Below are 26,538 nucleotides of genomic sequence, written 5' to 3' on the forward strand. Positions count from 1 at the left end.
AGGTTCTTTATATATACCAACCTTTCGAGAGGATTTTCTGTTTACATGAAAACTTAAATAAAACAAAACAAATAAGTGTTGAATCTTAAAAGTTTTTGAAAAAAATTCAAACTTCAAGTACGCGCCTAACGCAGCTAATAAACCAAAAATTATTAATAATAATGCCTATTATTTCAGGCGGGCTTTACTTCGCCACTACTTATCAGATATCATACGCGAAGGCGGATAGCTAAGATTCTTAGCTATAAATTTCTCACATTAGGACTCGGAAGAGTTTTGAAAACTTGGAAAATTCATGCATCTAATCGAGAAATAAATAAAAGTTATGTCGATTTATCAAAATTCAATTTTGCAAACTGTAAAGATGGTAAGTTTTTTCACACGAAAAAGCTCAATTGATAAAGCAGGTTTACATAATATGTGTAAGAATTAATTATTGTGAGAAGGATCCATGGCTCCTTTACCTAACTGTCAAATGGGCGTATGAAACAAAAACTAAATTTATTAGAACCCTTAGTTTAGAATCAAGCCCGGTTTTTAATATGGAGTGTACGGTGATTCGTTGTCACATAAAATCGTTGTCACATCAAGCCACTTTAATACTGGTATTGTTCTGTTGTTTGTTGGTTATTACTAGGAAAATGGCAAATTAGTTTATATTTCTCTTTTTTCTCTTTACATAAGTCTAAAATAATTAATTTTTATTTGGATCTAGCCATTTCAAAAAAAAGTTTTCTTAAACTTAGAACAAAATAATAAAATATTTCAAAATAATAGTTACAAGTTACAAAAAAAAAAAAAAATACAAAAAAAGAAACGTACATTATTATACTTTTACTGAAATAATAAATTACAGATCTTTGGTTGATATCATATTTATTTTTTTAAATTTTTTATTTATTTTTTTTTTAGAATAAAAAATATTGAGGCATTTTTTAGATTCATTCTTCTTTAAACTTTGCTTCCTACATGATTTAGGACGACTCGTAACATACCTCTTCTTATTTCAATATAAAAAAAGTAAGAGAAACGAGTGTGCTCGATTGGAACATCAGAAATCAAGCTGTACTTTATTTTTTTTTTTAATTCAATAACAAAGAAATTTCTTCTTCTACTACTTTGCAGTACACCCAGTGAATTTTATAAAATTTTAGTTCAGCAACAGTTTATGTGACTTCGGAACATCCACCATGAAAGAGCTAATGGTGAAAAAATTGTATTTAGAATTACAAAGAGCTTGTAACACAAATAGAATTACATTCAAGAGCTGGGAATAATTGCAGCCTTCTGCACATGCAGTTTTCCATTCAAGTGGGATGATCTTTTTTAAGAGACCCGGAGGCTCGCCTCAGGCCTCCTTAAGAATGGCAATTTAGAATAGAATAAACAATGTTTACTATTTTGCTCGGTTTTCTTTCCACTTACAAAATTTCTTAGTCATGTCGATCTGTTTTCTTGGTTTAACAGTGATATTTTATTTTTTTTACCTCAATTTAGTACAATTTTCAAGAAGGATAAAAGAAAAACAAAAATTATATCTTATTGCATTATTATATAACTAGACTATAGCACCAAGATTACGAAATGACAAGAGTTCAGAGCGTAGATTAACATTCCCATCCTCTCCGTAGTCTCTCCTCTTTTTGTGTCGTATTATCCATCTCAAAAATATGAGAATATGTTGAGACACCATGAACAAGCTCTCTGCAATATATACAAATTACATTACTCAATTGCCTTATCATGGTTTCTTGAATGTTTACAAAGGCTGATTGAGATCACAAAGTCTCGCAACCAGATCTGTACATTGTTCATTAAATTATATTACTGAATGTACTCCGTAAGAGATTATATTTGTTCCAGGTTATATTATCTTTAGACCATGCTCACCAATAAAACTTTTTTTTTTGGAAAATTAAATCATCATTTTTTCGTTTATTATTATTTTTGTTTAAATAATAAAAATTGATATGTTGGCTAAATACATTATAATAATACTATCTCTTTTAGTACAAATTTATTTTTTTAATTTTTTACTTTCATTTTGGTATGTAAGTAGTCTTAAAGTCGCACAACAATTACTGCACAATACTAATCCTAAAAGTTTCTATAATATTTTAGGAAACAAAATAAATATTTTTATTTTCGTATAATCTGTTCTCCTTCAGACACATTACACATATAAAGATTAAAATACATACTAGTTTACGGTTATTCAAAAACCTAATTTTGTTTATCTTTTATGTTTTCCATTTGTTTGTTCCGTGTATGTACACATAATATATAATAACTATGTACATACAGTATATTTATATATATACCAATACACACACACACACTCACACTGTACTATATACTTGTATACCAATTAATATTTTTTTCAGTTTACTCTTATAATTGGCTATTTATATTATCTTCTGGTTATTCCCAAAAAATACAACAAAAACAAAATATTATGTTTTTAAATTTTAAGTATTGTTTGAAGTATATACAGTCTGAACAGGGTGCCGACAATGTAACAATTCAAAAAATAAGAAAAAAAAAATAATAATAATGATAATAAAACGCTGTCAGCATACACAGCTTTTTTAGGGTACTGTTGCCTAAAATGCGGTTAATTTTAATTTTTAACTTTAAGGCTTTTTTTTTTTTTTTTACAAAATGTCTAGGCCATAGCAAGGGTTTAATCAGTCAATTAAAATTAAAGATTCTACAGGCTACACCATGATTTTGTTTTTTTTTTTGTGAAATAATTTTTTTACATACTACTTGTTTTTTTTTATAATTAAGGCTTTTTTATTTTGATTTTTTAGACCGTTTTTTTTCTCTCACTCTCCCTTTTAATTCACGTAAGCTCAACGCACATGCACACAGCATGGCGTATATGATGGATGAGATTGTAGGTGTTGAAGTGCGCCAATTAACATTAATCTTTGTACATTTTACCTTTAATCCGAACATATTCGCGTTACTGCATACAAATACATATTTGTATTAAAACTGTCCAGTAGGACAGCTGGGTTAAGCGTTTACAACTGCATAAAAATACATACTATTAAAAAGCACCCAACTCTTGGCAATTTTTTCCGCTTTTTCTATTAAAAAAAATAATAAATTCCGAAATTTCCTTTAAAATGAAGGACGAGTCCTCATTCAAAAATTATTATTATCAATAACTGCGCATACCAAATGGAATTCGCGAAAAATGTTGCCAAAAAAAAAGCAAAAACGGACTTTTCAAAAATTGTTTTATATAACATACATTTTTTTTAAATTAAAAAATTTCAGGACTTTTCTCGATAAATGTTTTTATCATACAGATAAAGGCACTACAAGCAGAAGAAGTGGCCTCTTTTTTGACAGATAGATCACTCTAGAGGATCTGGAGGCGTAATGCGTCAGATCAGATAGTTAATAGATACTAAACAGAGATTTAGAGTCCCTGACGAAACTACAATTGCTTGCGGGTAAACTGGGTGTCAAAAAAACAAAAATCAGTGAAAATTCTCTAGTTGCTAAAATTGGCAGTTAGAGAAGAGTTTCTTGACCGTAAGTCCAAATCTTTTAATCGTTTTTTACTTTTTAAATTACTTGCTGATGCGCACTTCAAACGCCCTTTTTTCATTTATAAGAAATGCAATTTCGTACACCACTAGCTTGAAAAGTTTGGCTGATCGCAATGCGTACATGGTCGTGATCTTCCACAATACTATAGGCCAGCACAATTCACACTGTAAGAATTGTCAACTAGCCGCTCATCATTGCTAATACGGGTGTCGTTCAGCCAGGCCATGGGTTCTCTTGAGACCTGAGACAAAAAGAATGAAAAAAAACGGTCCAGGCTTACAACTTAAGTTATCAGAGTATTTTAATTGTATATTTTTCTTGCATTGATTTTTTTAAGTAATATAGACAAAGCGAGAAATAGGTTTGCAAATAACGTTGAAGCACCTTTCGCCTTTTAGCTGTATATACAATTTTTACTTTATTTCTCCATAGAATCTATATAATGAATTTTATTCTTTCTACCAGAATCAAACCAAATTTTATTTATTAATTTTTTTTTTTTTTTAATATATATATATAAATATATATATATTTATTACCCGTTACTATTTAGTCCGCATTATTAGTAAAACTCGCCAGTTTTTTGTTAATTTTGTTTATTTCCATTTATTTTACCACTAATACTGAATATTGTGAAGTTCAGAGTGATAGTAAATTAAACATTAAAAACATATAAATACAACCAAAAACAAAAGAAACACTGATGTACACGATGGCCCCAAGTTGATCAGCACTTTTCAAAAAATCTAGTGTGAAAAAAAACGAACTTTTTATTTATTTTTTAATTTCCTTTTTTTTTTTTTTTTTTGTAACAGGATAGTACTACAAATGCTGATTTCCGATTTTAAGCTTTGTCTCAAAGTCTGATTAAGAAAAAGTGATTTACAAATTGGTCTGTGTGTATGTGAGGGAGGGAGAGGGTTGTATAATTAAAAAAAATATCGCAGAAATTTTCATTTGATATTTGGATTAAGTGCCACCAGGAGACCAACAATTGACTTTTTTTTTAAATAAAATCCATCAAACAGATAAGTCATTGAAAGAAATATGTATAATCTTGCAACTGAGAATTAAATCAGCTTCTGGTGTGTTGCAAAAGAAATGATGGCCTATTTAAAATAACTGCTTAAAAAAAAAAATAGCCTAGCTGCTAGCGTACTCATTTATGGTGTAAAAATTCAAGGTCTCGAGTCCAGTGTAGATTCGAACGATGATTTAATTATACAGACTCGGATATTAAAACTGTCCGGTAGGACAGTTGTATAAGGGTTGACCATCAAAAACTGCACGAAAAAGTGTAACGTTGAAAAACACCCAACTTTGACAATTTTTTTCTATTTTTCTATAAAAGATAAAATTCCCAAATTTTCTTTATAATATAGGGCAAATCCTCCTTTATAACTGTAATTTTTTTGCAACCACCCAGATCTAATAGGTTTCGAGAAAAAAGTTGCCGAAAATGAGCAAAAACGGCTTTTTCAAAAAATGTTCTTGTTCTTGTTCTTCTTCTTGTTGTTGTTGTTGTTGTTGTTGTTCTTGTTCTTGTTACCTTTTTTGTAAACAACGTAGCGCCTAAACGCGTGAACCGATTTTCATGAATGAGGTGTCATTCGATTCGGAATTTTATGTAGATGTGCCTTTTGGGGGTCTCGGCCCTGCACATCGAATGGGAGAGGAGTTAGCCCCCTTTATGTAAGGCCCCCTCCAAAATTATTATTACTAATTACTCTGTAAATCTTGGCCCGATTTTGATAAAATTTGGTAGGATGATAGGGTTAGGGCTCCCCTACCTAACAATAAAGCGACGATCTGCTCTTACACTTGTTAAGGGGAAGTATAGCAATCGTTTCAAATTATCGACACGTGAACCGATTTTCATGAATGAAGTGTCATTCGAATCGAAATTTTGTACTGATTTGTACTTTAAAAGTCTCGACGCTATGCCTCATAAGGAGGGGAGTTCGCCCCACCCAAATAAGGCCCTTTCTAAAACTATTATTACCAATATTTCTACAAAGCTTAGTCCGATTTTGATAAAATTTAGCTCAAATAAGTGGTTAAAGCTCCTCTACGTGGCTGTGAAGTGCCATCATGCTCTTACACCTACTAAGAGGAAGTACTGCAATCGTTAAAATTATCAATGAGTGAACCGATTTACATCAATGAATTGTCGTTCGATTCAAAATCTTTGCCTTTTAGGGAGAAGTACTGTAATCGCAGTTTATTTTTCTTGCTCCTCTTAAAAGGAAGTACTGAAATCGCAGTTTAATTTTGCTATTTACGTACAAATACCTTCCTATTTTATTCAAAACGCTTTCTCAAAAAAATGGTTATTGAGGATGGTTTGGGGACCGCAACTATAATCATTCTTTAAAAAGATCTCTCCAGTGGTAGTTACGGTTCCGATTTAACACCTTATCAGGTTATAATGATAGAATAGCTTATTCCAAATTTTAAAAAATCTGTAAAGCAGACGTAACTTTGCAAATAGACAAAAAGGAAAATCTATCCAAAAGGTACAAAAATCTCCTTAACAAAAACTTACAGTTTTAAAAGTTAAGTATAAGGGTTGATTAAACGCCAAAAGGTACACAAATCAGCAGTTCCCAACATTTTATTAATACTTCATTGATATAATTTAAGTAATTTTACTGCATTAACTTTTCCTTCACATTTTTTAGAATTTATTAGATGTCACAGACCCTTATGCTGGCCAGTTCATTCATAATATTTTTTTATTATAATTATGATAAAATGAGTGATGAATTATTCTGAGTAGTCACATATACATGCATGTTAAAGTAGAAAAAAACAAAGTTAGAGTCGGCCACTTTTTAAATTTCAATCACGGAGGATTCAAAACAATATTTCAGTCTTAAATTCGTCTTACCGAAATATTCGTGAGCACAAATAACATACATTTAATAACAAGTAGATTATTCAACAATATTTACTCATTTCTCAATTGTAATTTAATTTAGTCCCCCTAATTTTACTTATGGTAAAATACTGGAATAATTAGCTGTCCTAAAAATATGCATATCTTTATTTTCTTTATTTTATATTACATATATATAACATTGTGGGAAGAACACCTAGATTGAGAATGTAATTGAAGAAAACTATATTATTTGCGATAAAGCCAGATTATTTATTACTTATTATTACAAACGTTTGACTACAACATAAAATAACAATTACTTTAATCGAAGAATGAACTTAAACCAATGATTTTTATTTAAAAATAAAAATAAATGCATAAAATCATTGATGTAAAAAAAGTTTATGAATTTTTTAGCCTCTTATTTTTTTTATATTTTTTATAACGTTTTCTTTTTCACCTGTGATTAATAGTTTGATTATTATAGATAAATAGATATTACAGTCAATCTAAGTTAAATGGTGTGCTACTTGAGTAAATATTTTGTAGACGAAAATGGCCAGCATAAGGGTCTGTGACATCTAATAAATTCTAAAAAATGTGAAGGAAAAGTTAATGCAGTAAAATTACTTAAATTATATCAATGAAGTATTAATAAAATGTTGGGAACTGCTGATTTGTGTACCTTTTGGCGTTTAATCAACCCTTATACTTAACTTTTAAAACTGTAAGTTTTTGTTAAGGATAGAGGAGGGCTGGGTTAACTACAGTAGGAAGCGAAGAAGCCGTTAGACTTTTTTTATAACACCTTTGATTGTCTAATCAATATTTTCCATTTTGTAAGTTCTTTTATGTACACCATCCCAAGCTTTAACAAAGGAACTTGACTTTGACGGTTTTCTACCAATGAAAGTACTCTAGGTAGCACTTCTGAAGCCACTAGATTGGGCCATCATGTACAAATATGAAAAATGTGTCACATAAAATATAAATAAATTATGAAAACTAATACAAATAGCATAGCTTCAATTCTCTGAAGCACTCAGATTTAACAAAAACACAGATTGATATAAAGTATTATTTCATACCACTTAATCATAGTTTTCTTATTTTCTTTAGAATAATCTTCCAGTAAAAAATAAATTTCGAGAGAAAACTGCACTAATGTTATCTTCTTTGTACTTTATATAAATACAGTACATTCATATAAATATTTTCAAATACTTGAATATAAGTATATAAGTATAATACATATATATAATTTTTATATATATTATACTTCTTGTAACTTTTTAGATTACTCATAAAAGAAATTTAACAAAGTAGGATTCTTGAATTGACCTGCTATTTTTTTTTTTTAATCTATTTATTTTTTTTATCAAATTTCAGACTATCATAGTAACGTATGTACAATATAAGATATCAGCATCAGCGGGATACTTCAACATGACGCTGTGTTCTTAAATAAGATACTTGTAGTGTAGTCTGCTCCAATGTGGGCCAGAAAATAGTGAGGTTCAGAACATTGCGCAAGTTACGTCGTATGGGAGACAATAATGAAACTGTCGTTTATAAGCATTCCTCCAGCACCTGTGATAATGGGGATCTGACGTCATTTATGTTAGAAGGTTCCGCCAGTCTTTTAGGCTGAAATCTTCTTCGCCATCATAAGGTGTGTCCAACGGTTTAGCATTAAAGGCACAACAGACAGAAAAACTGTCCATCATTTATGAACAGACAGGCCACTGTAAAGGTTTTAAAAACCTAATATGTCACAAATCAAAGATAAGAAACAGAGATTTATGGCAGAACAAAAAAGACAATAGCGTACGGCTAAGATGGGTGCTTGGGGGCTCAAGACATTGAAGGTAACGAAAATCCAGGTTGGCAAAGGCAGGTGCCTAGCGAAAACCCTCCAATCATGAAATTTTTAGTAGCATCTCGCGAAAAACCGACAATGAGGCCATTGAATAATAATAACTTTTATGTTTAAACATTTTCTTGTTCGGAAGGAGCCCTATAGGAGATGAGGTACTCCAAGGATCCTACAAAAGACTAACAGAAATTATCTCCTCTAGGCGGAACGAAAGTTGGGCTGAGAAAGATCACTGCATTCTAGATACAAGGCATTGTATTATCTTGTATTAAGGCAGACAAGATGAAACAAGAAAAGAACCAGTTTGTTGGACAAGCAGGCATTTTTCTTAAGAAGAATCCGTGCTTTAGCTAAGTTAAAGTATAGAGCAAACTTTAAATCGAATATCTCACTTACCTCTCACCTTAAAAAACGTTTAAAAAAAGTAAAAATAAATTCAACATTTAAGGAAATTGTTGGTTCAGTCCTCAGTTTTTGGTGAATCTTCAAGAGATTTTGTCCTAGACATAGCTTCATTTTTTGATCACCGACCTATTTCATGGCGATCGCCCATTATGTCTAGAAAACAGCCTTAAATTAAGTACTTAAATATGCATTCTAGCTGTAGTACACATATACTTGTCTGTGTTGTCAAAACAAGCAGTTAACGTGGCCAGCGTTCGAACGCCCGAAACCGGCAGAAGGGCACACAAAAAATACACGACGTAATGCTCATATTCCCCCACCGATCACTTTTGTCACAATAAAAATAACAATTTATTTGGTCCATTAGGTCACTGTGGTACTCCGCTAGCTGATAACTGACTGTGTGTGTAGATATTACAATGATTGCGATAAATTACTTTAATATACTGTGTAATCTTATAACTTTAAAAATTGAACAAAATAATCTTTACAAAATAAAAACAAAATATAATTGAAAACAAATGCAAGAAGGCACAGTAAGACACAAATATATAACACAAGCAGTACCTTACATCCAGAATCAGTATTTAAAACAAAAAAAAATAATTAAAAATAAAAACGAAAACAAAAAAGTTTGTATTTTTTTATTTTAGAAACTAAATTTTACATACAAAACATGCAACTTCACTTTATTTTTTTTATTTTTTATTTTTCTTTTTTTAAGAATTATATGCACCTTAAAGGCAAACTTTGAGTAAGGCAAAATCATTTCAAAAGGAACTTTTCAAGTATCTGAGATAAAATAAATACATCTCAAGCAAAAACTATAACAGCGAAATAATTCAAATATTCCATTAGATTTATTATCAACAGTTTAAATCTACACGTAGTTTTAAATTAAAAAATACAAAATATTGAAAGGTTTTTGAACAAAAAAAAAATCAAAAATTTGTAGGCCCCTTTTTCTTTTTAAAATTATTTCATATTCAAAAGATGAGCTATATTGGTCATAATTATTTTATAGAGCAACTTTATAAAAGAAACACAACGTTTATTACTGAAAAAGAGTTTTACAGCAGTTCTGATGCTTTCAAATATAATTCAAATGAAAAATTTCAAATTATATCCCTTAGGTTACCAGTAGCACACACTTTAGGTTTGTTTGTTTTTTTTTTTCAAGATTTTTGAAAGATAGAATTTTTGGTAAGTTAAATGGGCAAAAGCGTCTGAAGCATAAGAGCTAAATATTAGATTGACAAGGATTAGTTGTCAAAGACCATGTAGACGATTGTCAGAAAGCAGAATACAAATTATGTATGTGTAAACTGTTGACAAATCCTCTAATAGCCATTCACTTCAAAATTGAACCTTCCAACTTATAGAGCCAATATTATAACAATGCACCTAATTATACAAGGTTGTACACATAATTAGTGCTTGTGTAATTAGCAACACTGTGGCCTGAAGATCCTCTTTAGGTTGAAATGTTCCATTATAAAATAAATGAGTATCAGAGTTTGTCACCAATTTTTATCTATTGAATATTTTTTCCTTACTAAAACAAAATTATGGGTGTTCAGATTCTCCAAACAAGGCGAAAGCCCAACAACTGGCAAATACTGTTTTCTGTGGATGAAGGCACCGCTACAGGCGTCCACTATTAATACTTCCAAGAGATCAAGAAGAAACTAGAGTAATAGAAGATTAAAATAGGAAAAAATGGAGATATTACGGCCAGGATTAGAAAGGTGTGGGAAGAACAGTTAGGCAATCCAGTTAAAGCAGCAACGTAGCTCCAAGATGTGTAGATAGAATAGTAACACGTGTTTCTGGAATTTTTCAAATTAAGAAAAAAAAAAAAGAAGCATAATCTTTAAAACAAAAACTATTTTTGATTCAGAAATCTAAAGGTCCACATATTTTATTCGAGATAGTAGTAAACCATCCAAGGGAGATCTTTCTAACTAATGTACTAGAAAATTTTTTCTTGATCTTTCCAATGAAATTTTTTCTATAACTCCGGAATGTTTATATAGACCTCCTAAAATAATAATACTGTAAAATCAATGTACAAACAGAATCTATTATTACCAATAATTCGATGACCAAATAGCCAATTTTTTGAAATTTATGAGTTAGACTTTTGTTCGTTTTTTATGAAACATCTGTGCGAAAACGGTCTACGGTCTACCGTGGAAGTTTTAAATTAAATTCTAATTATTTTTTTTTTAATTATTAAGTAGAAGTACCTATTAAATTTTTTGTGTAAATGAATTTTTAAATCATTTAGTATTTTGCAAATTAACAAAGTTAATTAAAATTAATTAAAAATGCTTGAAACAAAGAAATATGTAGTTGAAACTGAACTGTTGGGAAGTTTATGAATATTTGTATATATGTATATATTTTAATTATTATTATTTTGTAATAATAATCATTTATTATTATAAATTAAACAAAAGCCCATTTTACAAAACAAATTTCTCAAGTGTACATGACTTTTATTGTGTAAATGGCCTAACATTAAGCCTTCGCACCTGAGAAAAGAGGCACTAGTGAATTGGTCATATTAAATTGTATCCTAAAAAACGGCCTTTTTCTTATATTTTTTTAAAAACATTTTTTTGATATATTGACCTTATAAGAAAATGCTAGGAATGCAGTTGATGAAGGAATGAGTTAATTATTAATAATAAAATTTTCAAACGTTACAGAGTGTTTGGATTGTAAAAATAAGTGATAGTGGATAGACAGTACAACAAATTTATTTGCAACAAAAAATTAATACAATATTATGGTGTCTAAAAGATTAAAAATAAAATAAATAAATAATTAAAAAATTGGGATGTGGAACACTGATACGACTTTCTCAAACTGCAAAAATTATTACAGTAGTATTATGATAAATTTTCTTCAAGTATTAAGACTTGAAGAGGGCACAGGCTTCGTAGAACAGGGGTGTGGTTGTCCAAAGAAATCAGTAGTACAAGCCCAAAACAGTAAATTCAACATCATAGACCTATTTCAAAATAATAGGAAACTCACACTTTCGATTGGCAGATTAGTACCGAATCTCACGTTTTGCAATTGACGAAGTACGAAAAGTTTCCTCCGACTTTTTTTTTACTCTGTTTGCACTTGTTTTTTCTCGTTCAAGGGATTTTCTTGAAAGCTCAACTTCTAAAATTTGACACGATCACAATGCTTCCTTCCATTTGAAGTGAAAGTAATATTATATTGTTTTGAGTTTGAAGAAAACAATGCTGGTATTTGAATAAGACTCCTAATTATATTAATATTTTTCTTACCTCCCACCAGAGGAATTATTGTATCAAGGCAGATTTTCGAATTTTGAGTTTACACAGAAAATACGAATGTGGTATTCTTGATGAACACAAGATAGAGGTCTGCATAGATGTGTGAGAGAATCAGTATTTGAATAGAAAAACTCAAAAACAGAATATCACAAAAAGTAAAAATTGGGTATCCAATAACAATGGATTTTGGTCATAATCTAACAACCGAAGAGCCTTCTTATTGAATCGAACTTTTACTGAAAGAACTGACAACTCTTCCTTCATAAGTCTTTTTTTATTAGAGTGAACGAACTTTGTATCTAAGTTAACTAATATTTTAATATAAAGTTGGTTCACTCTAATAAAAGATTTATGAGGAACTTTAAAGTCAGCACTTTATATCCAAGTTCAATATTTACGAAGTTGACGGTTGTATGGAGAAAGCCAATGCAAAAAAAAACTGATATTGATTAAAAACTCGAAGTTCAAAGAAAACTCGCCACTAAAACTTGAAAAAAAAAAAAAAAAATGCAGTAACAGAAAAAGTAGTAAGTGAGTGGATCACACCAAATTTTGTTTTAAATTCTCTCCAAATCTGCTCCTACCATTTTCATTTTGTAACTTTCATCTTTTCTGCTAAGGCCAAGTTTTTAAAAAATCTTTATTCTTGCTCGAAGTTACGGTTACTATTCAAAAGCTTCTTAAGGGGTAAAAATCTAATACCTGGGCTCTTCAGAGAATAAAAATAAAAACTCATGCCTTCAATCTTTTCCCAGGAGACTCTCTTCGGACTCCTGACCTTGATCAAAGTGACATGACAGGTGAAGTGTTGTAAAACAATAATTGCCACAACGTCTGGGTCGCGGTGTGGCATTAGCTTACTGTTGCTAACTCCCCACGGAACCTAATCTAATGTTAATGTTGGAGAGTTGGCATTATGAAGAGGAGAGTTAACGTTATGCAATGAAGAATTGATAAACAACTCTTCCCGTAGCTCCTTAATCATAGTTTCCGAAAAATAGAGCAATAATAAAGATTTTTAAATAAAATTAAAAAAAATAACAAAATATACTTCCTCTAATCATTGTCATTTAGTAACCACTTTCATTTTATCTTAGAATGCTAATATTTCTTTAAAGAAAAGTTGGCTATAATTCTCCCAATGTTGCTCATTTAATTACCTTTAAAACTATTAAAAAAGGATATTGCAGCTAAGTGTCATGTATTGCACATATGTTAAAAATTGTTGAAATAGACATTCATCTTTGAATATTTTATCCTCTTGACATTGCCATTAGAAATTCCTATTTACTTTGAAATTCGAAATTATGTCAAAGATCAGTTTACCTTGATGGATTTCCACACTATACAATTAGTACATTTCTTCAAGTGAGATAGGCTTTTTTCAAATTATCATACCCCAGCTTGAATGTGTCATTTGGAAACAAATATTTTGTTCAAATTTAAATCAACCATTAATTATCCTGTGCGCTCCACAAATGAATTACTTGGGATAGCAAATTATGAAAAATCCATCCCTTACTGCCTACTTCGCAGCAATCTCGAATAAATTAATGAATCATATTCAAGAAACATCAAATGAGCAAAATTAGTTGAAGTCGCTAAATTTTGCCTCCTAAGTAAACATTTTTAACTTCCTCTTTCGGCTGCTGGTAAGCGAAATTGCAATCGTGTCAATTTTTTTAAAAACGAGTTTTCTTTGTAAATAAATCTTTTGAGGACCTTTAAGTTAAAAAATAGGCCTCGACAGTTCAACATTTTCCAACATTTGTGGTCTTTCCAAGGGTGGTTGCACAATGATGTTGAACTCCAACAGTTTTGGGAGCCCACCAACTCACTCGAAGGCAATAAATTTGTTAAAACTTAGACTATGTATTTAGAGGTATATACCTCATTTCCCGATTCTTCGTTAACAGTAAGAAAAGAGAATGTTTGCAAAAATTGATCACATGGAAAAGCCATTTGGTGAACCGTTTTTTAAAGAATTGTTTTCCAATTTTTCTCGAAAATGATTCCAAAAATATTATTTGTTTATGCACACTAAGCAAGAATCTCTTTGATTTGAAATTTTAAGATTTTTAATATCTGCATTATTTAAACTGTCCAGTGAACAGTTGTATAAGGTTTGATCGTCAAAAACTGCACGAAAAAGCGTAACGTTGAAAAACATCCAACAATTTTATTTATAAGAATTAAATTTGTCGCCAAAATTAAGTTTAGAAGAATATCAGTTGATTGGAAATGCGATTTTACAGAAAGTTATTGTCAGTTTTTTATGAATCTGTAATCAAAAGCACAACGGGTTTCTTTAAACTTTGTATACTAACTAGATTCCAGTAAATATTCGAAGAATTGAAAATGTTTAAGTTAGAACATTGACAATTGCAGTGAGAGAAAGTCATGTGAGTGATTTACACTAGAAATAATATCTGTTGCAAATTATGCGTACTGAAAACTCTAAAAAATTTCCTACGACAAATTTTTAATACATTTGAATATGACTTCAAAAAACAAAATAAAATAAAATTAACGCCTCAAAGAAACGCATTTATTAAATTAAAAAGACTAAATTAAAAAATAATATTTTGTTAAATAAAAATAAAAAAGGAACTTAATTTTTATTAATTTTAAATTAAATACTATTTTTTACCACTTGACTGCTTAACAACTTTATAGCAATCTTAAATAAGTAAGAATTAAAAAGACAAATCTCAGAATGGGGATTTCATTCACTGGACAATCACAGACTATAAACCATCGTATATAATTCTGGCTAGAAAATATTGTAAAACTGAGTAAATTTTTTACAAGCGCACATAAAAACGCATTAAATTATAATAAAGAACGTTTAGGCTGAACTCATATATACCACAGCAGAAACCTCACCATAGTAGTCTTAGACGTTAAATTAAAACAATGATTACAATAAAACAGAACACTTGGGTATTTGAGAAATCACTTTATAACATTTTCTAAAAATCTAGTTTTTTCATTTATCATTGCCGAAAAATAGCACTATTTCGACAAACCTTTAAGAGGTTAGGGAGGATAGGAAAGAGTCAATAAAATCTTTAAAAACTGAATTCAACCCAGCAGAGAACTGTTATGTTAGACATGCATAACATTATATGGACTTTTGTCTCTTTGTTTACGATTACCTTTGAATGAAAAATCAATGTCTTTGTCATTTTCTGAGGAAAAGCGCTTTCTAAGAGAGAAACAGCTATTACAAAAGATCTTAAAATAAAAACTGCACGGTAAATTTCGGATTCTCAGCAGCTGAGCTGATGTGGACATATCGTGAGAATAGAAAGATCAAACGGGCAGGAGAGGTACAGATAGACCTCATCTTAGTGAGAGAAATAATCAAAAGATGGAAACAGTTCCTGGATTGCGGAGAATGGCACGGGAGAGCGAGCGATGCAATAGGTGTTTCTTTACGCCTCGTAAAACAAAGATCGCGAGAGAAAAAGAAGAGACCTACCAATAGCCTCTCATTCAGTATCAATCAACACGACTTGAATTTACTCATTTGGACAGAGCTACAGTGGAAGAAAATATCATTTTATTTATAAAAGTCTTGTCTTCAATCAGAAGACAGAAACATAAAGGCAAAGCTAGGATAGACTTTAGTCCAGCAGCCTTTCCTCAGAAGTCTACTTCCAAGACGGTCGGTAAATGTATTATCTCGAAAATAGTGGAACATACTCCTGTACAGAATGAGTAAGTATATTGAAACTATCTGGTACGGCAGTTCTATAAGGGTTGATCGTCAAAAACTGCATTTAGAAGCGTAATGTTGATACAGAAACGCAATTAAAGCACTTACTTGGATTATTAAGTGATGATTCAGCATGACAACAGTTCCCAAGCAATGATATTTAAGCGACTGGTCTCGCGAACATCATAATCCACGAAAGAGGGTTAAGCTTGTGGTCGATCTTAAGGCAGTCCGACCACAGAATAAAGCTAGAGAAGTGGTACTTTTTAGTTCAGCCTAAAAATGAGTTGAGTGGAGAAACTGAAATTGATCAAAGCATTTCCAACTTATAATAACAACCAGTGGTTTAAATTCAAGCTTAAAGTGGACTTTGTTTTCTCTTTTAAATTACAATAATCATGAAAATACTGCCAACGAATTGTTGTGATTTTTCTGTCAACTGCATTCCGATTAAAACCAACAGAGAATACATTCCTTACATTTCCCACTGTAGGACAATAACTAAAAAACAATTTTTTGCGAATAGTTACTCTCTATTTTTATATCCCTTATCATATAAAGTGGTGGCACATGCCATTTTTTTGTTTTTGTTTTTAAATACTAGCGTTTATTATTTATTTTATTATTAATAATTACTATTATGTTACATATACCATATTTTTATTTATATCATTATTTTTACAATAGGATTCACTGAAAAAAAAAAAATCTAATTACAGTGGTAAGTGCATATTATCAATAATAGCTACTCAGATGTCAGTCCTAGAACGTTATTTTTGAATGTTTAAAACAAGCTCTAAATACTTTCTAAACTCGTAATTTGTTCTTTCTCTCGGACATTATACTATTTTAGTTTGGACACATCTATTTCTATTGAAAAATCATATGCTCCAGTTTATTCTAAGAAAAGTTTCCTTTAAAAAATAAAAACAAACAAAAAAATATTGAAAGCTTATCAAGAAAAGTGTGCTAATTTTTATCAATGTCACAAACTTAAAAAATAATGACAATAAAAGATAAAATAATAAGAGAGCACAGGAAAAAGGAACATTCAAGTAAAATCATAATAAATTGTTACAAAAAGTTTTCATGCATGAAAACTTTGCAGAACATTGGAGAATTTAAATAGACGCATACTGTTTGTACTGGTTTTGTTTATTACAATTTATATTAATGCATGGCAATAAAAAGGACTCGCAGAAAGAAATGATGAATTCATTCTTCAGGGCCAGCAATCATTTGGCTGAAATGGTCAATTAATTAAAAATAGACCAAACCGATTAGACAGAATTTCACTATTCCTAGGAAATTGGCAAGAGAACCAAGATATCTCCAAATGAGAACAAGCTTCCAAGAAAAGCCTCCAGCGAACTGAAGCCTTAAATCAAAAAATCATCCATAGAAGGATTATTACATACATGCAGGTACCCCAGAAAGAATTTGAGTATATTTCTGAATGTTCAGAATATGGTGCTAATTACCTATTAACAATCTACCAAAACTTTATCAGTGCTATTTAAATATGAATGGGATCTCACGAAAGTTGGATGACTCGGAATTTAAGTCAAAAAACTGATCATTTTTTGAATTGCCTCGAGACCCTGTGACATTAGAGACAAAAAAGAGGAAATGAAGAACAGCTGCAGGAAGAAGAGGCTAACTTTCAGCTTAGGCATAATTTTGAGCTCTAGTTTGCTGAGGAAAAAAGTTGCAAAAGTGTAGCAAGTTAATTAGATCAGTTGTTACTTTCGGCAGTGCTTGGATACTTAAGCATTAGCTGAAAGGCGCTCAACTCTTTAATGAGGGAGCCTTTAATTGTATTATTTAAATCATTAATTGTATTGTATTATTGTGGGGGTACAGAAATCCAGACTAAACGAGAAAAATGTAGACTGAAAAACCAAAGAATATTTCTGGGTACGTTGTGCATTACTTATACTCCCTAAGGATCAACCTTAATCCAAGGTACCAGAACACTTAAGTGGATATGAGAATAGCGTTGAGCGGTCATTAGTAATTTTGATTATAAATCAGATTGGTTTTTATGCAGACAAAATTTTGTAACAATCTAGAAATAATCCTGATTGATATTGGGGTCTTTTACCCTGGAGTTCTGACTGCACTTCTAATATTATTATTTTCAGCCTAAATACATCAAACCAATATTTGGTTTAATTCTGATCATTTTAAAACTAAAATAAACTGTAAGTGCGAGTCTATAAAACTTATTAATACTTCAATAATGACGAAATTTTTTTTTTTTTTAATTAAATAATTATGTTATGTTTGTTTTGTTTTTTTTTTTTTGAAATGCAGGAGAATCTTACAATAATTGAAGTCAGTAGGGAGATACAGATACTTCCCCAAACAAGCAATTAGTGAGAGGAATCAAACTGACTAAATCGATCACCAAGTTCACATTATAAATACAAGTTAAAAAACCAAAACTAGTTAAAAACAAATCATAATATTAAACTTAATATCATACAAATGACAATTCCTGAATAAACAAAAAAAAAATCACTTCGTGTTTTTGAAAAAAAAAAAAATGTTTGCAACTAAGTTACGCTCTGGGAATAAATGCAATTTTCCTTTTTAACTCTTGCACAGTACAGGTTGGAATACCTGAAGCTGGTGTTATGTATATATTTACAAACACAAGAAACATGCTCTTTCTAAAAAATCGGGCCGAAACCTAATTTTGTGTCCAGTCAAAACTAGAAAAGATGATTTCGTCTCCACAAAACAATAATGAATTCAGTAAGGTCGCTATAGGCAATTAATTTCTGAATAAATTGATTACGCTTGCAGGAAGAAAGTGGTGTTTTGAGAAGACGCAGGGAGAACGTCGAGATAATAATATCCCAATTAGTAGGGAATGTAAGAGAATACTTAAGTCCTAAATCAGTTACTTTTCATAACATATTATAATAGAAGGCAAAGAAAAGAGGACAGACCACCAGTATCAGAATGGTAAAAGGAGGTTGGCGAAACCCAAGTTGCCACTTGGTTATTAGACTTCCGCTTCATTTCGCTAATTTTCGGTTTTGTAAAATTTGAACCCACAAAATTAAAAAAAAGAAAAAAAAAGCAGATAGTGTCTACAAGTAAACAGTTAAGATAGTATTAAATTAATAGAGTAAAAAAATTTAAAAGTCAACAAAATAGTACTTTACTATTTCTAAGGCATATTTATTTAGAAGTAAATCTCTTTTTAGAAAGATCATTATAACGCGATACTGCCAAATCCGTAGTTAATTTAAAAGACAAGGTTCAATACTGTATTTGAAAAAAAAAATGTCTCCAATTCACGCTTTTGTTCTTTAGGCACAAAATTTAAAATTTATATACATAAATGAGAGCATCGTTCTCTTTCTTTTTACAAAGATACCACTAAAAAAAAGTCATGTAAGCAACCTAACTTTTGGATAAAATTGCATTTATTTATTCATTTTAATCATTAGAACGAAATTATTTTCAGTCCTGTTAAGGTTATAATAGCCAAAACGAATATACACTGAACAATAATTTAACTTATCAGGCAATCTATCGCATAACCAAATATCAGGTATGCTTTTAAAATGGGTGTAATATGACAGGATAAAGATCAGTTGATAAAACTAGGCAGATCACTTAGAAATAGTATAACAGTTAACAGAGGGGGAAAAAATTAAATACTAATAGGAAAGTGCACTGTAAATAAACACGATATAAACTGTAAACGTTCGATATAAGGTGTTCAATTTCATTGATTTGCTGACCAAATCTCACAAAATTTGTTCCATTTCAACTCATAACTGCAAAAATTTAATATGTTTTAAACTTAACTAAAAATAAAAATAATCTAAATGATTTTACATTATTTTATTACTTTTTATTCATTTTTGAAAAGTGAATCAATAAAAATTAAATTTAAATTCATGAGTTTATTCCAGGCCTTTCATAAGCCAAATTGTCATGTAATATGAGAAAGTCTTCGAAATGTGACCGCCTATTGAATTTTTTAATTGGAAAACTTGATTGGAAGAAATTGTTTTAAAAACTTCAATTATGATTTTAAACTACTCTAAAAATATAAGAAAATACAACTAGTGATAAATTTTAGTGTTTTACACTCCAAACCACAGAACGTACCATAATCTACACAATCAATTCTGCCATTTTTGAAAAAAACAAAAAAAAAACACCGGAGTTATAACAATACAAACAATGAGAGGACTAGGCTAGAGGATGTACCTATGTACCTAAAGAAAATTTTGGTCCCGAGAATGTAAGGAGAATGCTTGTTACACTATTGGAAATGATAACGTGCAAAGTGGAATAAAAACTAGTTAAACTCATATTGAATCAGTGGTGCTATCTAGCCTCCAATTAAAAACTAATGAGTCAATCAAGAGCATGGAAGAACGAATTTGCAGTGTTTTAAAGGACCAATGGAATGGTCTTAACTTCTTGAAAATTCGTACCCACCACACAAAAATTAAGAGAAAAGTCCCTTCAGTACCTGCCAGCTCCTGCGTTTGTGTTCGCCATATTTCTTTGTTGGGCAAGAATGTTGGGTAACTTTTTCTATCGCCAAGATGTACGTTCTAGTTTTCTTTCTCTATCATACAAATCAAGGGTCTGGTATCTTTTAGCCTCGCCGCTGGATAATTTTGCCTTGTGCTGTAATAATAAATATTTAAGTCCTTTTCTCTCTCATGCACACTCTCACTCTTATTTTCTCTCTCTCTCTCTCTCTCTCTCTCGCTCTCTCTCACTCACTCACTCACTCACACACACACACACACACACACACACACACAAACCTCATTCTATGCGTTTAACACTTGTGAGTTCTTGCAAAAGCTGGCGTATTTATAAGACTGTGGCTCTTAAGAAGAAAAAATACCAACAAATGTACCAAAATAATAAACAATTTAACAAATTACTTATCTAAATTTAACTAACCTAAATTTAGAATACGTGGTATAAAAAAAAAACTAAAGATCTACACTAGAGCCTCAACGTTCAATGTGTATAGAATGGAGTATTTACTAAGGGATAATTTAGTGTGTTTAAACTAGTTTCGACAAAAATGGCAAGAAAGACAGGTAGATAGAAATATCGATTTTTTTTTTAATCAAAACTCGCAGGCTAGAATTTGGTCAGAGCTCGAAGACTTTTAACAGTACCTAGTAATTCATAATTTTAAATAGCTACCTTAGTAAATTGTCAGAGCACCAGAATCAAATACAAAAGAAAACTGCTTAAATTCCCTCATTCTCTGAAAGCCCAAGAATTAAACAAGAAAAACACATATTGCAACAATTAGGTGAATGAAACGTTTTTTATTCTACACTTATTACCTATCAGCAGAAATCCTAAAAGAAATAAAATAAAGAGAAAATTGGTGTAGTACACCGCATTGCGTTAAGCCAAATAATCATGCAGATCCGTTGATAGTTTTGACGTGTGTGACTAGTTATAATTACTTAAATAATTGTCATTTTTTGCTTACATTTAATAGTGAAAACTTAAAAACAATAAATAGTTAAAAAAGAAGAGAAAAAACTTGTTTCAATAAAACTAAGTGCATAAATGGAACCAACTGTTCAGGAGAATATAACTGGAGCATAAATAAACCCCCATCAGTTCCATTTGGGCTTCGAAACGTTGTTACAAAATTATGTTATTACTCATTTTTAATTTATAAAAAAAGGAACTTAATTTATCTAAGACCCTACTCATGAGAAAATAGTTCCTAGATAAGTGAATACAAAAACACCACCATTTAAACATAATCACATTGTTTACAATTACAAAAACTGGTTAAAAACATAATTCAGTTAACTTTTACAATTTAAACAAAAATAAAAATTATAATAAAGATATAATGCCCATTTTGAAAAACTGCAATTCTGACATAGTTTGAAATTGGTATAATATACAATATGCTCATTTCAATTACAATACAAAATAAATATCAACTATTTTACAAGGCTTTTCAACGTGTCAAATTGTATATAAATATTTTTGTAAAAAAAGAAATCTATTTCAAATAAATGCACCCTAAGTTTAATAAATTATTTGTGCTTTCAAAATTTAAAAGTAATTAAATTCCAAAGTAACAATATACTCGATAGAACAAAATTACTATTAATTTTTACTGTTATAAAAAAAATTCCACTACATAGTGTGACGATTGCAAGTTCGGGTTACTTATCAAAACTTCTATTATAAAGTACACAAATGGTTGACAAAGGCTGAAAAAAAAAAAAAAAAAAAAAAAAACAAGTTTCTATTTACATCAGAAATTTTATTTGTATCCGTTTTATTTCTGAAAAATTATAGATTGCGGCGCTTGCCTTTAGCAGAGACGACTAAAAGAGAAGAAAGAAGGGTCCCTGCAAGCTGTGGCAAAGGTAGGGAAAAATCAGTCTCTGTCTATCATGTAGAGAGGCTTCAAAGTGTCAGTTTTACACTTATGAAAAAAAAAATTATATCATACATGTCAAGAACTGACTTGTGTCAGTGTTGACCTGCTAAGATAGACAAAGACATTCTACATGATAAATATTACTTATGGGACATTTCGTATACCCTTGCTATCCCTAATGAGGAACTGTTAAGAATGAGAGGTAGTCATTTAATTTCTTGTCCCAACCTTGACAGTTCCTGATAAAGAGGCATAAAATTTCCCCGACAATTTTTAATAAATTAAGTTTTCATTTAGAACAGAAACTTATTTTTTTTATACATTTTTTCCACGTCTAACCATACTTTAGAAGTTGGTTAGAGTTAAAGTCAAATTTAGCAACGACCAAGCAACCAATAATTAATTACACCATCTTTTTATTAAATTTGCATTTTGGGGTTTTCCATACTTTGGAAATAATGACTTAAAATTGTGGAGTTTAAGCTAACAATTTGTTTTTCAGAAATTTGGAATAGATTGTGCATTTGCACGCCTCCTTTAAAAAACTGAAAGTTCATTCCAAACGGGCATTTTAAGTGATAAAGATTTTGATAAAAGAATAGATTGAGAGGTAATACATTATTCGCATTTAATAAAGGATTTCTTTTAAGTTTTCTAGACTTAGGCCCTGGATAAAAATGACAACAAAAACTACTGCAGAAAATAAAAATAAGACGCTTAAGGGCTATCTTAATATGAGTGAGACCTTACAAGCACAGCATAATTAGAACAAAACTAAAAATTGTTTCCAGAACAGAAAAAAGGAATACCTCAAAAAGTCTATGAAATGAGTGAGATGAGGAAGACGACCAAAATATAAAGATCAAAACATGGTAACAAAGTTTGAGTAAAGTTATTAAAAAATTGCAGAACCATAGACTAGGGATAAAAAGTATACATTAAGGCCCTCGTGGGGTTTACTCTTAACATCTTAAAGGCGGGAGGGAGAGAGGGTGAGTGAGAGTGAGAGAAAGTTGCGAGAGAGGAGAGGGGTTATTACATGTGGAGGTGTCATAAATTGCACCTAAATCTTTAAAAGGCACACTTCAAGAACGTGTATCTTTTTATTCAACTCTTTATGAGTAAATAAGACGAGTGTATTAAAGCTGAAATCAAACGCTAACAAGGAATAAATTCTGAACCTAAAGCAATTTTTTTTAAGCGATGACAAAATTAATATTTCAAATTAAAACGTTTAAGAGAAAACTCAATATATTTAAAGCAAGCAAAAAAAAAAAGTTAAGAAAGGGTGCTCCTACGAGGGTAAGTATTATATCATTGGATTAATAAAAATCTTAACTAATACCTGAAAATAGCATTATGTCCTCAAGAAACAAGTACATCTCTTCAAGGATTTTAATTTACAATAAATAATAATCTTAGATTCTATAGTAGTTTCAATCTACGTTACGATTGGAAAAACCCCATAAGCAAATAGGTTTTTTTACATTGATTTATAAATAATAAAAATAAATTATTTAATATAAAATAGAGTGAAAATGAAGAAAAAATATAAAATTTCTCGAAAGCACATGCGAAAATCTGTACATAAGATTAAATCCAATAACAGATGGAGAAAAAATATAAGTATACCAAAAGTAACAAGGGGTGCATATTTGTATTCATATTGTAAAAAAATTGACAAACCTTATTCCATTTTGTTTATATCTGAAGTAAAAACCGTCTTTTAAATTAAATAAAAAAATAAAAATAGAGAATCAATTAAAATCGTAGAAAAGCAATGCAAACAGTAAAAGGTAACATAACGAACCAAAAAGCGGTTGAACTGAGATATTTTTTATAGGACATTTGACAAAATGAAAAACTGTTTTATGAGTCGTTCCATGTAAAGATTCACTTGGTGCAACCTGCCAGTTGACTGAGTACCACGTTAACGATCAGGTATATAAGTCAACTAAATGCAAGTGAATTATGTGACCAGTAGATATTTTTAAGCAAATGAATTTCTGTTGAGGAAAACAATGAAAAAAAGAAAACTAAATTTACAGCTTTCTTGATAAGTTCCGCTTAAAATCAAGCCCCGCTTTCTTTGAGAATTTTCATGAACACAATCATGAACATAATGCAACTTCATTAATGAAACAAAAATGTTACATAACACAACTATGTTGCGCTTAGTCCCTTAGTTAGGGGGGAGAATTCTGCCATTTCTTTGTAGTAAGCATTTAGGGCCGCTCACCTATCTTTAAGCATGTGCAGAATATGTACGTAAGTACACTCTACTGTTTGTACAGTTTTCTTTGTGCAACTCTGTAACACTGTTGGAATATATTTAATACGTAGTTTGAAAGAAACAAAAGAAATTGTCAAAAATTTAGTTCAATAGTTGCTGTATAATATCGCTTATTTTATCAACAGCGAACTTTGTTTTCTTTAATTCTGACCCACTTGCACATTTTCATTCATCTTCGGAGATTTGGTGTATCAGGTACATATTGGGTGGACAATGGACTTTCATGTACATTCACCTAAACATAAAGCTTCTGTCACAACCCAAACTGACTGTTTTACGTTTGTCTTAGTCTTCATGACTCTGAAGATTGGTGAAAATCATGGGAAGCAAAGAAAATGCCTTGCTAAAGTATAATAATCAATATCATATTGTTGGTGAAAGGAAGGGGCATCCTGAAGTCAGAGGAACGTATGAAACCGGTACATTGTCAACAGATCTGTGATATAATTAACAAGGCATCTTAAAGATGTCTAAAAAGCAACCTTAAATTTGAACAATGATTTAAAAAAAAATAAGACAAAGCCACCCACAGGACCTCAAAAATGTTATTTTATGACAGAATTGAATCCTCTTTAAAACGAAGATAACTAACCAAAGTTAAGGTAATTAAAAGTTTCATCAAAAATCTGTCGTATCTTTAATACCGTCATGATGGAACGAAATACTTACGTAGTTCTAGAAGAGGGGCAGAACGCACTAGTTTAAAATGCTCAGAATGTAACGAGAAAAAAAATCTCAATAAAAATGTAAATAATGGACGGACAAACAAAAATGGAAACTTATATAAGTAGAATGTAGTCAGGAAGCACATCAATGAATAGTCGAAAGCAAACAGCTAAAGAACAACTTACTTACTAGGAGCAACCGACTATGCTTGCACTCAATCTACTTAAAAATAGATGCATCGATACATGGATGGACTCAGAAAGCAGTAGGTCACTTCTAGTTTCCCCTCGATATTACCACTATAACCGAAATTAAAAAATAAATAAACATATACATACAAATATATTCACACACATATTCATATGTATAATTTAATAAAAACGTCTCAAAATGACCTTCCTTTTCGTATGCTGCAAAGGAGCAGGGAGAAGGTCAGGCCCGTAATCAGCGGACCGATTGCGTTGCTACTTATTTCCGTTGAGTGATGAAGAAGAAGGCGGGTCATCCGGTTTTTCTTTTTTGACGATCGTGATGTCAGGATTATTACTGAGTGCGTGTTGAGCACGATCCACTGAATCTGAATCATCTTCAACGACGTCGTCTATGTCCTCTTTGTTTAAAGCTGCTAGATAATTTGCAAGTGTGGTTACAGTCACATTGAGCATTTCCGCTGCCTTGAACAATGACAATTCTTTACGCTGCAATTTGGTGATAACCTCAACAGAAGGTGGTTCATGCCAGAACTCTCGGACTCTGTTAACAAGACAAATAAAAAGGTGATATGAACTACTCACACGATTTAAGTAAGATTCTAACCAATTTTATTCAACGTAGATATCAGATGTTTTATTACAATAATAGTTGGTGGCAGTAGAAGACGATAATTTGGTAGAAAGCGTGATGCCCCGTATCCCAACTCAACTAAAACGCCGTGAAATCAAACTAAAATGACAGGCCGATTTCAAAAGAAAATGATCAGTTTTCTAGAAAATCGCAAAAAAGTAACTGAAAAAATTATCCAGTAAACATTTCCTATAAATGATTTTCCAGATTTCAAATAAGATTTTTATTAAATTCTGAAGTTTTTAAACAAATACTATTCTTATTAATATTATACTCGAAGTAAAACTGTACTAGGACCCTTTAAATGAAACTATCGGGAAAATGTTTCTTGTACAAATGATAAATATGGTAAAAAGGAGAATGTTTACTGTAGGGGTTTGTGAGCAAATTATTTAAAAGTAAAATAATAACAAAAACAGAAATAAATAGAATCTGCGAAGCCGCACTTTGGCTAATTTCAGCCAAATTGTTGAATTAGAACCGAGTACAGAAACCAAACAGATTACCAAGAAGGAGTTCGTGCGATTTTTGATTTTTGAGATAATCCGTCC

At 30.7% G+C, this 26,538-nt stretch overlaps 1 protein-coding gene across 3 annotated transcripts in view; it reads right to left on the reverse strand.

Annotated features, from left to right (window-relative positions):
- Positions 1 to 680: 680 nt before the first annotated feature.
- Positions 681 to 26,538, reverse strand: part of LOC141459311 (uncharacterized) — a 53,690-nt gene continuing 27,832 nt past the window's right edge. For all 3 annotated transcript variants that reach the window (XM_074138229.1, XM_074138227.1, XM_074138228.1), the window contains one exon: positions 681 to 25,897. In XM_074138229.1, the coding sequence (XP_073994330.1) occupies positions 25,609 to 25,897 (289 nt within the window). In that variant the 3' untranslated portion in view covers positions 681 to 25,608. The remainder of the gene's footprint in view (positions 25,898 to 26,538) is intronic.

This window comes from Rhodnius prolixus, unplaced genomic scaffold (genome assembly GCF_049639745.1).
Source record: "Rhodnius prolixus isolate KJV_2025 unplaced genomic scaffold, Rpr scaffold_11, whole genome shotgun sequence".
Lineage (NCBI taxonomy): Eukaryota > Metazoa > Arthropoda > Insecta > Hemiptera > Reduviidae > Rhodnius > Rhodnius prolixus.